This window comes from Oryctolagus cuniculus, chromosome 13, assembly GCF_051225735.1.
Source record: "Oryctolagus cuniculus isolate XC-2025 breed Fujian yellow rabbit chromosome 13, ASM5122573v1, whole genome shotgun sequence".
Classification (NCBI taxonomy): Eukaryota; Metazoa; Chordata; class Mammalia; order Lagomorpha; family Leporidae; genus Oryctolagus; species Oryctolagus cuniculus.
This window is the reverse complement of record NC_142879.1, coordinates 62,099,036-62,116,167: the sequence shown is the minus strand read 5'-3', so window position 1 is coordinate 62,116,167 and position 17,132 is coordinate 62,099,036. Positions and strand designations below refer to the sequence as shown.

Here is a 17,132-nt window from a genome sequence, read left to right as displayed (position 1 = left end):
GGACCCGAGTAGTGGAGCCATTACTTGCTGCCTCAGGGTACATATTAAGAAGCTAGAATTGGAAGCAGAGCCCAACTTGATCCCACACGAACATGGTATGTGCAAGCAAGCATCCCAAGTGGTATCTTAACCACTACATCAACCACAAGAATGCAGTTTATTTTTTAAAGTTTGCTTATTTATTTGAAAGGCAGAGTGACAAATAGAGGGAGAGATTTATTTGCTCCCCAAATGCTTACAACTACTAGGGCAAGGGCAGACCAGGAATTTCAGACCTCCTGCATAGGCAGCAGGGAGTCATCATCTGCTGCCTCCCAGCTGCCATCTATAACTGGTTTGGCAGCAGAGATGGGACTTGATCTCAGGCACTTGGATATAGGATGTGGGCATTCCAAATAGTGTAGCTTAATCCATCACACCATAAATACCCATCCACAAGACTGTACTTTAAAAGGTTTTCCTTAAATAACTAGTGAAGTTTTCTGGAATTTTCGACTCCATATGCTCTTTTCTTTATCTTCAATGTCACTTTCTAGTTTTAAAAAATATTTTCCATTCCTGAGTTTTACCTAGTTTAGGGCATCATCTGTAGTGCTTGTGTCCCTTCTAGTTTAGCCTTTACTTATTAAATGTCATATAAAATGCTTTCCTGAGCATTTTCCCAATTCTAAATTTCCTTTGTAATTTATATCCTTTGCAAATGAACTTTTGGTCTGCTTTGTGGGCCTACTTTTCTGGTAAACTTGCCTGTAAAGGTATTATTTCTGCTTGATTCTTCATTAAAACAACTTTAGCGATATAGCTAAGCTTTTCTGTGGTTCCTGTTGACTAACATGTTTTACTAAACTTTGAGAGCATGATTCTTAGGAGCTTCTGTTACTTTCGTGCGTGTTCAAAAACAAGACATTCTGTTAAGATTGTTGACTGTTCCCTATTCCACCTCTATTTTAATCTTCACATCACTTCTCTTGCTCAATTTGGCTTCATCCCAAGAATTTATTTTCTGAGCTTATTCTGGAATGGAGCTTGTGAACCAGTTTCACGACTTTATAGTTCAGAGACTAGCTTGCCTCAGTCCTACAGACCTCACTCCAAGTGTCTTGCACTCACTCATTGGAAGGGCAATGCCTCTCCCAAATTCAAATGTTGTTCATAGTGTGGCCCACTGTGCATTATCAAGGGGTATTCTAACATTCTATCCTCAGGCCCAAAAAATGGCCCTTCATCTTTCTACTTCACCTGAATAGATGCCAGTGTCTTGTGGTGTCCCAGCTGTTGGTAGCTTGTCTTCATTTGGATGTTATAGATGATGTTCATGGGGTTTTGATTTTGCCATCCAATTGCTGTTATGTGGGGACTTGGGAAACTGAAAACCCCTTGCCCTGTGTTTGAAAGATTTTCAAAACCAATCCTAATTTTAGCCTAACCCTGCACTGTTGGCTTCAGAAGAAACTGTATCTTCAACTACTAAGCCTATCTAGAATTTTACCTCTTGTTGGCTCATGCCATCATTCCAATTATCTTTTGTGTGAAATCACTTATCACCCATCCACTGGTTTCCTTGTCTGATGTCTCCTCTTCTATTACGTCAACGCTTATGGATTTATTTTATTCATTTTGTTGTTTAAGTGGCATTTTAAGTGATTGAGGAGACAAATATTTATAGATGATGTTTGAATCACAGTCATAATTTGTTTTATATTAGGAAACATTCACAGGAAATTCAAATCTGCTTTTGTTCTTTGCATTAGATCTTTCCTGATTGGGTCTTTTAAAATTTTCATGCAGGAATTTTTGGTTATTTTTTGTTTCACTCTGATACCTTTTCCCAAGAGTCCTCCACTAAGTTTTATTTAAAAGTGAGGATACTCTAGGTCCTTTTCCTGTATCCTTTTGCACTTTTATAATCCCTCTACTTCCTATCCCTTCAGATCTTCACTTGGGTAGTTGGTTCCTCCCAGGCATCTGCCTATTTCCCTGTAGTGTGCACACATAACAGACCTTGCAGCCTTAGTATATCCCACAGTATTTAGTGCACTACTTTGAAATACTCATACACGTTAAGGACCTTTTAGCCCACACTTTAAAAAAGGTATATATTAAGAAAAAGTGATGTTATTTTAAGCTAAGAATATTAATGATCAGGGCACTGTGGAGCACTGGGTTGAGCTGTGGCTTGGAATGGCCAAACTTCATAATGGAATGCATAGTTCAAGTCCTAGTTACTCTGATTCTGAAACAGCTTCCTGCTAATGGGTGTTCTGGTAGGCAACAGATGATGGCTCAAGTAGTTGAGTCCCTGCCACCTGCATATGCAACCAGATGGATGGAGCTCCAGGGTCCCGGGTTTGGCCTATCCCAGCCTTGGCTATTTCAGGAATCTGGAGGGCGAAACAGTGGATAGAAGAGATTGCTCTCTCTCCCTTGGCCTTTCAAATAAAATAAAAATAATAAGCAAAGAATATTAATGATAAAGAGGTAATTCCTCTCACATGCAGCTGAAAATAGTTGTCCTGGACTGTCAATCTGCAATCCAATCAAACTCATCAAGAAGACCAGAGTATCCTGCCATTTGTTTACTGATCTTTAACCCTTTCAACTACACCTGCCATCTCAGTAGCTTTATTTTTAATTGAACCCTGAGGATTGATAGGAAAAGTAGGTGGGAAAAAGGGAACCCTGGAGAAATAGATTTCATTTAAGAAAAAAAAATATAGAATTGTAGCTTTATATTTAACATCTTTCTACTAGACATTACAGAAATCTTCAGAATTGTATACACTTCAGGGGATTTTCCTAATTAATTAAAACTTCCAAAACCTGTCAAAGATAGAATTGTTCTTCTTATTAGCTTCTTGTGAAAATATAAAAAGCTGAGCAAAAGAATTACATAGTTAATATACAAAACAAATTCTATTTTTAAAATGGCATAGATTTAAGAATAAATCTTTCAAGCTGGTAATTGCCTTATTCTCAAATAAGGACTTCAAATTGATAAGATTCTCTTGCAAGCAACAGCCTCCTAGCAGTCTGCAATTGTTAAAATATTGCTCTCTGAACATGAGCACATTCAGGCTTGTTAAATATATCCTCTTCCATTTCTGGAGTTAGTTGGATGTTATCTTTGGAGACAGGGGCTTCTTACAAGAAGGAAGCTTTTCGGAATCTCTGCAAGATAAAATGTAATAAAATTAATTGTTTCTAAAGTATTGATCATTAGTAAAAAAATAATCCAGACATAGGAAAGGGATATGAAGAAAATAAGACCTTTACTGTACATTTGCATTACATAACACATTCAGCTTCTTTTTTGAATACTCTCAATATATTTTGACTTCTGTTTCTTTTTTCTTTCTTTTTTTTTGACAGGCAGAGTGGACAGTGAGAGAGAGAGAGGACAGAGAGAAAGGTCTTCCTTTGCCATTGGTTCACCCTCCAACGGCCACCACGGCCGGCGTGCTGCGGCCTGGCACACCGCGTTGATCCGAAGCCAGGAGCCAGGTGCTTCTCCTGGTCTCCCATGCGGGTGCAGGGCCCAAGTACTTGGGCCATCCTCCACTGCCTTCCTGGGCCACAGCAGAGAGCTGGCCTGGAAGAGGGGCAACTGGGACAGAATCCGGCGCCCCGACTGGGACTAGAACCCAGTGTGCCGGCACCGCAGGCGGAGGATTAGCCTATTGAGCCATGGCGCCGGCCCAACTTCTGCTTCTTAATCTCCATCCTATTTTCAAAATTACCTTTTAATGTAGGTGGCAGGCTATTACTAGATATATTTGCTAAGGCAGAATGATTCCAGTAAAGAGATTTTAAATGCTTTTCTTAGTGCCATTCTCAAATCTGCCTAAGAACTAATCTAAGTGAAGAATGAACAGATGGTTAAGAACTATCTTGTAAACCCCATATCTTTTTTTTTCTTTTTTCACTAGAAGAGGGCTTTATAGCCATAAAAATTAATCACATTATCAAGATAGCACAAGTAATTCAATCTTCTATCAACAAAAATTAAAAACCAGTAAGTCCTATTTTCTAAAAAGCATTTAACAATACTGCTGTACTCTTAATTTCCCTCTAGCAGCAGTTCTCAAAGTATGTTCCATGAAACACTGGAGATTTCTCTTAGGGGGAGTGTTGTAACTATTTTCATAACATTTAGGCTTCATTTCCTTTTTTCTACCATACTGACATTTGTTCTGATGATACTAAAGCAGAACTGCATATAACTGTTGGTAAATGAGCATGAATGAAGATAGTGACACAGAACTGTATAAGTAATACTGATAGTGTTCGTATTCTCCACCTCTTCACATTTGCAGCTAAAAAACAATCGTTAAGAGTCTTGGGGCTGGTGCTACGGCGCAGAGGATTAAAGCCTCAAGTCTGCAGCGCCAGCATCCCATATGAGCGCCAGTTCTAGTCCTGGTTGCTCCACTTCCAATCCAGCTCCCTACTAATGTGCCTGGGAAAGCAGCAGGAGATAGCCTACATACTTGGGCCCCTGCACCCATGTGGGAGACCTGGAAGAAGCTTCTGGCTCCTTGCTTCAGATCAGCTCAGCTCTGGCCTTTTCAGTCATCTGGGGAGTCAAACAGCAGATGGAAGACCCCCCCACACACCTACCCTGTAACTCTTTGAAATAAATAAAGTAAATCTTAAAAAAAAAACCAAAGACAGTCTCAAGAACATTCTTGACGAACCATTGAAAACTGTTAATTTTATTAAATCTCAAACTTTGGTACATTTCTTAATATTCTGTGTCAAAATGGGAAATCAAGTATATAATTGAGTATATATAATGTACTTTTGTGGCATACCAAAGTATGATGGTTACCTCAACTAAAAGTACATATGACACTATGATCATTCAAATTTAGGTTCTTGGCTTTTGTAAAATGAAGAGAGCCTATTACTTCAAATAAAATAACCAACAGTGCTTCTTGCAAATAATAAAATTTGAAAGCTAGAAAATTAGAATTTTGGAAAACCTGTATCTGCCATTTGACAACTTCCCAATACTTAAGATTTCTCTGTGAATTTTTTTCCTTCTACTGAATAATGAAATATGTCAATATTTGAGAGAGATGTGTAACTCAATGAACTGTATTTTCAAAATGACTACTGCATGAGTCTACAAAATCATGCACAAGTAAATAATATATTAAAATTGTGCTAGCAGGGTATTACAGGTTAGGTTACTGTTTGGTATACCTACATACCACATGAGAGTTTGAGTTCTGGCTACTCCATTTCTGATCCAGATTCTGACAATAAGCCCGAGAAGGCAGTGGATGGTAGCCCAAGTACCTGTGTCCCTGCTACCTATGAGGGAGATCTAGATGGAATTCCTGCCTCCTGCTTTCACCTGGCCCAGTCCTGCCTTTTGTAGACAACTGGGGAGTGAACCAGTGAATGACAGATTTCTGTCTCTTGCTCTGTCTTCATCACTCTGCCTTTCAAATAAGTAAATGATTTAATCCTATACTTTACACAATGTAAAAAGAGCAGCAATTCTCTGTGGCCCAAGAGGGCAGTGGAGGATGGCCCAAGGGCTTGGGCTCCTGCACCCACAAGGGAAACTGGAAAGAAGCATCTGGCTCCTGGCTTTGGGCCGGCACAGTGCCGGCCGTGGCAGCCATTTGGGGAGTGAACCAACGGAAGGAAGACCTTTCTCTCTGTCTCTCTCTCTCACTTTCTATAACTCTACCTGTCAAAATAAAAATAAATAAATAAATAAATAAATAAGCAGCAATTCTCCAGCACTTATTTATTTACAGTGTTTCAACTTCTACTATCTCATTTGAGACAATATTTCCATTATGTAAGGTTTAATCTACCACCCCTCCTCTTTTTGATGATTAGACTTAGTGTGTTTAACAAAAAGAACAAGAAAATCAAGTATAAATTCATGGTATTCTGTGGGAAATTATGCAGCCTCACAGAAAGTTCTGAGGTTAAAAGATTATAGCTGCATGGAGAATCAAATCTTTCAAAACTGCACTTGCCATATAAATTAGAAATCTGGGAAATTCATCATATAAACTCAATGATTCACCCTATTTTAGATGTGAGAATTTAGGAAGTGTGTATAGCATTACCCCTAAATCCATCTCAAACTTCACTCTTATTACAACTGTGAGATAAGAATCAAAGAAAGCTGAGATACTTGGGCTTGGATAAGTAATTTGTTTAACATCAGAGAGACTCCAAAGGCAGACTGAAAACTGAGGTTTCTGTTTGCCATTGTTTCAGTAAAAGAATGTGTAGAAATTAAAATGACTATGTAGAAATTAAAATGAAATATAAAGAGTCAGGTAAAGGCAACAGGGAAAATAATTTTTTCACAGTGAGAGAAACAGAAATTGATTCATATGAAATTAAAAACAGTTGAGAGGAAGGGATGGAAATTATGGAAAACAGCTTATCCTGTTTTAGAATAAATTACAAAACAACTCACTTTTTAAAGCCAAAATTTTTCCACAGCTCATTGATTTTTATCTGCAATCCTGGCGTGTTCTCAGCATTATGGTGATTTCTCCTCTGGATGCTGGCTGACTTCTTGCTCAGCCCACTGGCTCTGGCAGGCACCAGAGGTTTGATCTTGGTAGAAAGGGAGTCTGCAGAACTGGATTTATATAGCCCAGGAACCTAATGAATAAACAACCATTTTAATACTCTACCTTTAGTTAATTTCAAACTATTTCTTTATGTAAAAATATGCTATTTATAAATGTCTTCTTTAGAAAGTATCATAATTATTTTAACCAGTAATACATTCACCCACTTAGTACTATATCTGGAGGATTTTTCTTTTTGCATATAGAATTTAATTTTATTTGGAATAGGCTACCTGTTTTTCCACTGTATAAATGTGGTATAATTTACTTAAATTTCTATTGACATTTAGGTTGTTTCCATTGAAGTGTTGGTTTTCACCCTGTGCACAGCATGGAGCCACTGAAGTTTTGTTGTTTCTTAGCATAGTAAGAGTGAAGTACATAAAACAAGATTTTAAATTAATCAATCTGACAGAGGGTATATAAAGAGTGAAATATTTATATATGTTGACTTAAAAACTAGCTTATCACAGGCACAGTTTTTAGAAGGTCTTTTGGCAATGTATTTTAAAGCTGTAAACTGTAGGCCCTGGATCAGTAATTTCACTCCATAAAATTCAAACATGCTGACTGAACATGTACATGTACTTAAGTATTTACCCATAAGATGTTGGTTGTGGCGCTGTTTGCTCTAGCAAAAAATTTTTCACAGTAAATGACAAAAATGAAGGGTTAGATAAGCACAAACAATGGCATATTAAATATTCATTATAAGTAATGATTATGCAAGTTCATGGAAAAAGACCTTTAATGTATATGCTACAAAAGAAAAACAGGTTTACAATTTAAACATCTATAATCAAGCATAAACATGTTATTAGAATGTATGAAAGTAGACTTTTTTTCTGGTAATAAGCATGGACTGTTTCTGAAATTTAATTTTAAAATAAATTTTTTACCTTATTCTTTAGTAGTGTGTTTTTTGCTGAGAAATGAGATAAATGCAGCTTATAGTTCTGATTATCTTGATTATCAAGCGATTTAATACTGCAATCAGATTCCTAGATCCCCCAAATAAAAAAAATTTGTTACTATTAAATTTTTATTACAACTAACCAATACTCAACAAAATGTAAAATAAGTAAAAGGAGAAAATCAGTGTAAATAAAATGGTAATTTTCACAAAAAAAGATAAAAAAAACCCAGAATAGAATAAATCAAACAAAATGAATCTAATATGAAAAGGATAAAGTTTTACTTTAGAAACCATAAGATGTTTTAGTTTGAGATGTAATTTGTACAAAATATTGTTTTTTAAAGACTTATTTATTTTACTTGAAAGTCAGAGTTACACAGAGAGAGAGGGACAGAGAGAGAGAGAGAGGTCTTCCATCTGCTGGTTCACTCCCCAAGTTGCTGCAATGGCCAGAGTTGCACCAATCCAAAGCCAGGAGCCAGGAGCTTCCTCTGGGTCGCCCATGCAGGTGCAGGGGCCCAAGGACTTGGGCCATCTTCTACTGCGTTCCCAGGACATAGCATAGAGCTGGACTGGAAGCGAAGCAGCCGGGTCTCAAACCGGCGCCCATATGGGATGCTGGCACAGCAGGCAGCAGCTTTACCCTTTATGCCACAGCACTGACCTTGTACAAAAAAAAAATTTTTTTTTTTTTTGACAGACAGAGTGGACAGCGAGAGAGGGAGGAGAAAGGTCTTCCTTTGCCGTTGGTTCACCCTCCACGGGCAGCGCGCTGCGGCCGGCGCACCGCGCTGATCCAAAGCCAGGAGCCAGGTGCTTCTCCTGGTCTCCCATGGGGTGCAGGGCCCAAGCACTTGGGCCATCTTCCACTGCACTCCCGGGCCATAGTAGAGAGCTGGCCTGGAAGAGGGGCAACCGGACAGAATCTGGCGCCCCGACTGGGACTAGAACCTGGTGTGCCAGCACCGCAGGCGGAGGATTAGCCTGTTGAGCCGCGGCGCTGGCCACAAAATATTTTTTAAAACTGAAGATTTTTACAAACCATTTCAGGAGCCTGTCAAAATGCTGAATGAAATAAAACAACTCTCCTACTAGGGCTGGCACTCTGGCATACTTTGGCATATGGGTGCCGGTCTGACTCCTGGCTGCTCCACTTCCAATGCTGTTCTCTGCTTTGGGCTGGGAAAGCAGTAGAAGATGGCACAAGTCCTTGGGCCCCTGCACCCACATGGGAGACCTGGAGGGAGTTCCTGGCTCCAGAGCAGCGCAGCTCCAGCCATTGCAGCCAGCTGGGGAGTGAACCTCCGGAAAGAAAAACCCCCCACCCCAACTCTCTCTTTCTCTCTCTTGCCTCTCTTTCTCTTCTCTCTCTGTGTAACTCTGACTTTCAAATAAATAATCTTAAAAAATAAATGTCTTTTTAAAAAAAAAGCCTCTCCTACTATAATATTATTGCTTATCTCAAGCTTAGCCAATAGTTCCATAAATGAGTAGCTATAAAAATTTAAAGCAGCTGCACTGCTTCTCTAATTGAATTCTAGAGTATATTAATGACTTAAATAGCATCTTTATGATAAATTTTCATTTCATAGATACCATTCTTCTTGAGTTGTAATTGTGCCACTACATTGGAGACAACTGTCAATGGAAGGGACCACAAAGGGATTCAGGAAGCAGATTTAGATGAAATACACAGAAGCTGGAAATATGAGACAAGTCCTTCAGGTGAATAAAATGTGAACTTTCTGCACAATAGGATTTAAATGAAAAATTAAGATTGTCACTTATTTTCAAAATTCAAGCAAAATTTCCTCAATCATCTGATGAACACTCTTTCTCCTATGTACAAATTTGAAAATCTTCATGATTTGACTTACCTCTGAATCAGAATCTTTACTGGAAGGCTGAGACAGTTTTGATGTATTTAAACTGTGTGGTGATGATAATTCCACACTTTCCTGAGACTGTGAAGAACAGCCTTCTTCATGGAAGGGATGAAGTTCATCAACTGACGCATCGGTCTTTAACTGAGATGCATCACACGCCTTCCTATGTTCAGGCACAGAGGTGGGGGAACTGCTCCTTCTCTGGAACTGCTGCAGTGCTGTGCTTGTAGGGGGGCTCAGACTTCTTGAAAACTCTAAGACTCCCAGACCAACTAAAACAACTTCTTAACGTCCCCAAAGTGGATGGTGAAATGGTCCGTGTGAATTTGCTGGTCTTCAGAGTCTGAGGCTCTTCATCAACAAACACAGTTACATCTTCTGGAATCTGATCATCTGAATTACATGCTTCCAGTTTTTTGCCTTCTAGGTTTGGACAATCGGATTGACTTGGAGTGTTCTCCTTTTCTGTGACAGCTGTCTCATTGAGACCCTGGTTGCTCTCTTCCTTTGACACGCAATCAGCAGAATCCAGAGAACTACAAAAAAACCTAATGGAAAAAGCAATAGAAATGATGGACAGTAATTTAGAGTCTACTCACAAATACATAATTTCATAAATAAAGGCAATACACATCTTGAATTTTATTCAAAAATTGAATTTTGATTACAGCAAAATTCCATATTTTCTAAATGTATACATTTTCTAAATTGTATACATTTTCTAAACGTATATAATGAATTTTTAGATGGTATTTTCCTTTAAAAGCAGTCTTCTACACACACACACACACACACACACACATGTATTCAGAACTTCCATATTTTTATCAATACCCAATCATTATATTGGTATTCTTTCCCCTAACCTTAAGTCCCAAACAGAAGATAAGCTCTTTGAGGGCAGGTACGGTCCATGACTTTGTATCCTTTACAGTACCTAGGACAGTGGCTAACAAACACATGGCTGGTAACCATGAACAAATAGGGAAATATGCAGCAGAAGGACATTTTCATATTTTGTAAGAAGCAAAAGGGGAGAAATTAGCCATTTATTTCTTATCTTAGCTTCATTCCTAGTATCAAATCATCAGGTAACTTGGAATAGCACACTCACCCACTGATCTATATTCCTGAACAGGCATTACTTAATCAGTGTAGCAGCTTTAAAAAGATGACCTAAATACACTCCAATAAAAATGAATAGCAGTGTCACAAATTTTTTTTAGTATCATTATTGAAGAGGATTTATTCAAGAAGGTTTCAGGTTTATAAGGAAAATCTCAAGATATGTGATCTGGTAAACATGAAACTTAAAGAGAATTTACCTTTTTAATAAACATTAATCTAAACCCAATGTGATAAAAAGAATATTTACTAAAGACTAGAGAGAAAAAATTCTTTGTATCCTTTCATCAAGTCCCTAGATAAGTGACATAGGTAGATACAGGACAGGAAGGAAAGCTCTTATTAGGCTTATGTACCTGTATCTGATCACAAATTCATTTTTAGATAAAGAGTAATGCCCATGCTACTTAATTATTTTTCCATATATTGTCTCACAGGTAAAAAGAAGTTATAGCAACAGTGCCCAGAGTTACAGAATTAATCAGCTGGGGAATAAAATTAAAACTCACGAGTCCTCCTGGTTCATGGTTGCTTCTTCTTAATTAGCCTATGGTGTCACCTTTCTAATACTGTATTTCTACATCTCAAAAATTAACATGCAAGGCTGGCCCTGTGCGTAGCAGGTTAAGCCGCTGCCTGCAGTGCCGACATCCCATATAGGCACTAGTTCAAGTCCTGGCTGTTCCACTGCCGATCCAGCTCCCTATTAATGGCCTAGGAAAAAAGTGAAGGATACCCAAGTGTTTGGGTCCCTGCACCCATGTGGGAGATCCAAATGAAGCTCCTGGCTCCTGTTTTTGGCCTGGCCCAGCTCTGGCTTCTGCAGTCATTTGGGGAGTGAACCAGTGGATGGAAGATCTCTCTGTCTCTCCCTCTATCTCTCTATAACTCTGCCTTTCAAGTAAATAAATAAATCTTTAAAAAATTAACATGCAGGTTTCTAGGAAAAGTATCTAAATAATAAAGATAATTAAGATTCCAAAAGGCAGACAGGTTCCAGATGACTTTTTGCATACTTAAGACCTCTGTTTAGTTTCATGATATTAAAAAAAAAAGATGGTTATGAATGCTTGTGTATGTATTAATCCCTAAGCACTGTGCCAGGTGCTTGATCCACAAAGCTGTTATCAACCTTCCCAACAGCATTATCTACGTGATCATCCGTATTTTATAAAGAAAGAGGCTTCAGGAACTTAGATGGTGACTGAAACCTTGCTCAGTGCTACTTTTAATCCATCACACTCTGTCTAGAAATTCCTATATAGTAGCTAGAACCAACTCTATGTCTTTTATCCTCAAACAGTTAAAACAACATCAATCCTGTAATTATCTCATAATCTCTCATGAAGAAGAAAACCTTGAAAATTGACATGGAGATGTCCTTAAGCTTCTACAATGACCAAGTAGGGAAGTCCTGTAAAGACACATGAATTCTATTCTTCTTACTCTTCTCCAAAGAAGAGTTCAACTCCAAACGATTCTCACCCAATTGTAGAAACGAAATCAATCTCAAAAATTTCTTTACATGCAAAAAGTCAACTTTCTGAAAATTTTCAACATACATCAACTAAAACTCTGTTGCCCATCTTTTACAGAGTGACTAGCAACAGAAGAATCAAAATGATCATTGAATTGTATTGTAGGTGACTGGAGAAGACCCCAGAGGAGAAAGGTTTGAAACAATCAGTTACAGTGAGGCTCAGGTGGGGCAGGCATTTGGTGCAGAGCAAGACATCACTTCAGATGCTTGCATCTCATACTGGACTGAGGTTCTTACAACTGTTAGCCCCGTCTTTTAGGGAAAAAAAGTGAAACACCAAGCTGTAACTTGCTAAGTCAAGACTTCCTAAATCAGAGTGATCTGATCCCAGCATTTAAATTCTTTTTTTTTTTTTTTTTGACAGGCAGAGTGGACAGTGAGAGAGAGAGAAAGAGAGAAAGGTCTTCCTTTGCCATTGGATCACCCTCCAATGGCCGCCGCGACCGGCGCACTGCGGCCGGTGCACCGCGCTGATCCGATGGCAGGAGCCAGGTGCTTCTCCTGGTCTCCCATGGGGTGCAGGGCCCAAGCACCTGGGCCATCCTCCACTGCACTCCCGGGCCACAGCAGAGAGCTGGCCGGGAAGAGGGGCAACCGGGGCAGAATCTGGTGCCCCGACCGGGACTAGAACCTGGTGTGCCGGCGCCGCAAGGCGGAGGATTAGCCTAGTGAGCCGCGGCGCCGGCCAGCATTTAAATTCTTAATCTACAAATCACACTATTGAAAAATCTCACCATCATTCACAGGGACTATGACAACAGCCTCACTGATCTTTGAGCACCTCTTTTGATCCTCTACAATCTATCTTCACAGGACAGGGTGCTCACCGTAGTTTCTCTAGAACAGGGATAGACTCACCCTTCACCTGACTGAGACTTAGTCTGGCACAAAGTCTTCCATAATCAGGCCTCCTGACTGTTTCTGCTCCCCCGTCGCCAACCATTTCCCCAACTTGCATTCTGGCAGTGGCAACAGCAGCCTTCAACAGAACCTGGTGTCCCAAGCTGTTCCCACCTTTGCTCAAGATGTTTGACGCTATTGAGAAAGTATCTGCTGCAGTCTGTCTGATTCATCCTGCTAATCATTTTAACCTCAGTAGTGACACCTAACATTTACCCCTTCCTTCTCAATGCTTCCAACCATTAATCCAGCAAGAGCTCCCTTTAATGCTTTCAAAACAGCTTACACCTATGTCTTTCACTGTATTTACACACTTCATAGAGAGATTTTGCTTATACACCTTTTCTCCCAACTGTGCCACTAACTTTTCTAGAACGAAAACTACTTTCTCATTTTTGTAATCACAGCATCTAGCATGACATCAGCATTTCAAGTAATACTGCAACTCTAGAGTCATCTACATTTTAACATATTTCTGAAAATACTTGGCAAAATTATGTTAATTTCTAAAGCAAACTAAAAAAAAATAGGGATAAAGAAAGTGGAGAGGGAATGGCCAAAATAATGGGAGTTTCTGTAGTGCAACACATAACTTCTGGAATCTGCATGGAAAGGTACTAAAGTAACAGAAGTTGAAGGAACAACAATGCTTTTAGGTGACAATAAGACAACACCTGATAAAATTATAATCAGATTGAAGCGGGTCCTACATCTACCCCTGCCAGATTCACAACAAAATGTGTATCAATTTGGCACATAATACAACAAATAATATTCTGAAGACTATACCTGCTTCTGGTTCCTGGAGCCACAACACCATTACTTTCTCATTTTTTCTCTGCAAAAATGTTGCAAACTTATGTTGCAAAACTCCTCGGTGGGGTACTCAAGCTTTTTTCACTAGTACTTCCATCTTCCAGGTCAGGCACAAACATTTCAGAAGAGTTCTTCTTCTTTTTTTTTTTTTTTTTTTTTTTTTTTGAGGCAGAGTGGACAGTGAGAGAGAGAGAGACAGAGAGAAAGGTCTTCCTTTTTCTGTTGGTTCTTATTATCTTCACAGCTATTTTTTGTTCTTTGTAAATGAAAGGGAATACTGACTCAATAGATCATCTTCTGACAGCTCTGCCAAATAAAAACAAAATTATTATAAATCTTTGTTTCACTTGTGGTTAGAGATTTGGCCTTAACTTCAAAGTCTATATCCTAGTGTCCTAAGGATAAAGTCCTTTTTTTTTTATTTTTTTTATTTTATTTTTTTTTTTATTTTGACAGGCAGAGTGGACAGTGAGAGAGAGAGAAAGAGAGAAAGGTCTTCCTTTTGCCGTTGGTTCACCCTCCAATGGCCGCTGCGGCCAGCGCGCTGCGGCCGGCGCACCGCGCTGATCCGATGGCAGGAGCCAGGAGCCAGGTGCTTTTCCTGGTCTCCCATGGGGTGCAGGGCCCAAGCACCTGGGCCATCCTCCACTGCACTCCCGGGCCACAGCAGAGAGCTGGCCTGGAAGAGGGCCAACCGGGACAGAATCCGGCGCCCCGACCGGGACTAGAACCCGGTGTGCCGGCGCCGCTAGGCGGAGGATTAGCCTAGTGAGCCATGGCGCCGGCCCAGTCCTTTTTTTTTTTAAAACGATGCCTCACAAACAGCCCTTAGCTGTTTTTACAAAATTACTTAACATTTAATGTCAATTATCTGTATAATTTCATGTTAAATAATCCTAATCAAATCAAATAGTTATGGCTAAATAATCATTATACTAAGGGCCTGGATTTGAATGTAAAAAAAATTTTAGAGCAACTTAAATGTAAATATATGATTAATGACTGATTTTTAAAATTTTCCAGTGAAACTAGAACTATTTATATATACCACCTTTGTGCTATAGTTTTTTAAGTATGTGACTGTCATGCAGTCAAAAGTAATTTGTGTTCTGGCTCTGATCATCGTTGCCTAGCAAAGAGTCCCACAGAGACTTATGTGTGAAATGTATTCTGTGGTATTAAAATAAATCATTAAGACTAAGTAATACAAAAGGTTAAAGTCTGAGCTAGGCAAGGACATAGAAACAGAACTAAGATGTTTTACATTAGTTCAAGTGATACTCAGGATCAAAATAGCTTTCATTCCATATAGGTATAAGAGCACAAGATTAGGGATATCAAAATACCAGAGACAAAATGATGGCTCAAATTCTTAAAAGGCATAGCTTTTTAGCAAAGCTACAGATCATTAAACTTGATCTTCATCCTTGGCAAAACGAAAATCTGTTTATTACAGAGGAAACAGTTCTTACAGAACAAAAAAATAAGTAATTTGAGATCCTCAGTAAGGCTTATCCATGAAAAAGCTACATCAGACTAATTTTCTTTCTGTGATAAGGTCACTAGCCCAGCTCTGTGTGTGTGGGAGTGGAGGGACTGGTTCTGTAGACGCAGCAAATCTTGAATTTACCAAGACAATTCAGTGTCTCTCAAATTATCCTAATGAAAATATAAAGCTATATCTATTATATGTTATTTATGTGGATTTGCAGCAATTTGTACAGCCCTAAGACAAGTGGTAGGGAAGGCATTTGGCCTAGCAGTTAAGATGCAGCTCATTAAGCCCATATTCTATATTAGAGTGCCTAGGTTTGGTTTGCGGCTCTACTCTGTATCCCAGCTTCTTGCTAATGCATACCCTGAGAGGCATTAAGTACATGAACTGATGCCCAGATGGGGGCAGCACCGCAGGCAGAGGCCTGCTACACTACAGCACCGGCCCCAAAGGACAACTTTTTAACAGATGGTTCTAGAACAACTGGACTGCAAGAGGAGATAAGAAACTTTGATCCTTACCTCATAGTTTATAAAAAAGTTAACTCAAGATACATCATAGGCCAAATGTAAGAGATAAAACTATAAAGCTTCTAGAAGAAAACAGGAGAAAAATCATAGTGACTTTTGGTTTGGTAAAGAATTCTTAAATGTAACAAACACTCACTAGTATTTCATAAACCTGAAACACATACCACTTCTTTGTCTTTTCAAAATGGATAACTTCCTTGGAAGATTCAATCCTTTGGTACTAATAGTTTATTCAATGCCAACAGTACTTGCATTTTCCTTCAATCATGTAACATCTGAAACAATTTCTGACTCAATTCTAGGGCAATAATTCCTACGCCAAATGCTATTAACATTAAATGTCTTTTGACAGGCTTTGTCATTCCAACTATGACTTCTCGTTTGGGCAGGCGAAAAAATAAAAGGAAAAAGTTTACCTGAAGAGAATTAATCAATTAATGTCCCTGTGCAGCAACATAAATTATAATAAGGGGGCTGGTGTTGTAGCACAGTATGTTAAATCTCTGCTGCTGATGTTGGCATCCCATATTAGAGTGCAGGTTCAAATCCTGGCAACTCCACTTCTGACCGTTTCCTGTAAATGTGCACGGAAAAGCAGCAGGAGATGGGCTAAGTACTAGAGTCCCTGCCATCCAAGTGGGAGACGTGGTGGAATTCCTGGCTCCTGGATTTACTGTGACCCTCACCTAACTGTTGGGGCCATTTGGGGAATAAACAAGCAGATAAAAGATTAATGAGAGTCAAGTGATCTTGTTAGTCCATTTCTAAGAAACAAAAAATAAACTTTCTTAAGATCAGCAGTGCAAGAAATGAGATTGCCACTGAAGAAAAGTGGCCAGAACAAAAGATCTTTAAAATTTAAGTACTGGGGCCAGTGATGTGGCACAGCAGGTAAATCCGCTGCCTAACTGTTGAAATCTTTACTTAGTATATACTAAGTTGATCTTCCATATATAAAGATAATTGAAAATGAATCTTGATGAAGAATGGGATGGGAGAGGGAGTCGAAGATGGGATGGTTGCGGGTGGGAGGGAGGTTATGGGGGAAAAGCCGCTATAATCCAAAAATTGTACTTTGGAAATTTATATCTATTAAATAAAAGAAAAAAAAATCCGCTGCCTGGAGCACTGGCATCTCAATCCTACATGGTCACTGGTTCAAGTCCCAACTGCTCCACTTCCTATCCAGCTCTCTGCTAATATGCCTGGGAAAGCAGTGAAAGATGGCCCAAGTGCTTGGGCCCCTGCCACCTATGTGGGAGACCTGGAAGAAGCTCCTGGCTCCTGGCTCCAGTTTGGCTCCGCTACAGCTG

General features: G+C 39.3%; 1 protein-coding gene across 1 annotated transcript in view; it reads right to left on the bottom strand.

Annotated features, from left to right (window-relative positions):
* Positions 1-399: 399 nt before the first annotated feature.
* LOC100342312 (exonuclease 1) overlaps positions 400-17,132 on the bottom strand; it is a 29,112-nt gene continuing 12,379 nt past the window's right edge. The window contains 6 exon segments of the mRNA XM_051820767.3: positions 400-3,125; positions 3,128-3,168; positions 6,452-6,642; positions 7,511-7,612; positions 9,405-9,669; positions 9,671-9,961. Coding sequence (XP_051676727.2) covers positions 3,040-3,125; positions 3,128-3,168; positions 6,452-6,642; positions 7,511-7,612; positions 9,405-9,669; positions 9,671-9,961 — 976 coding nt within the window. The 3' untranslated portion in view covers positions 400-3,039.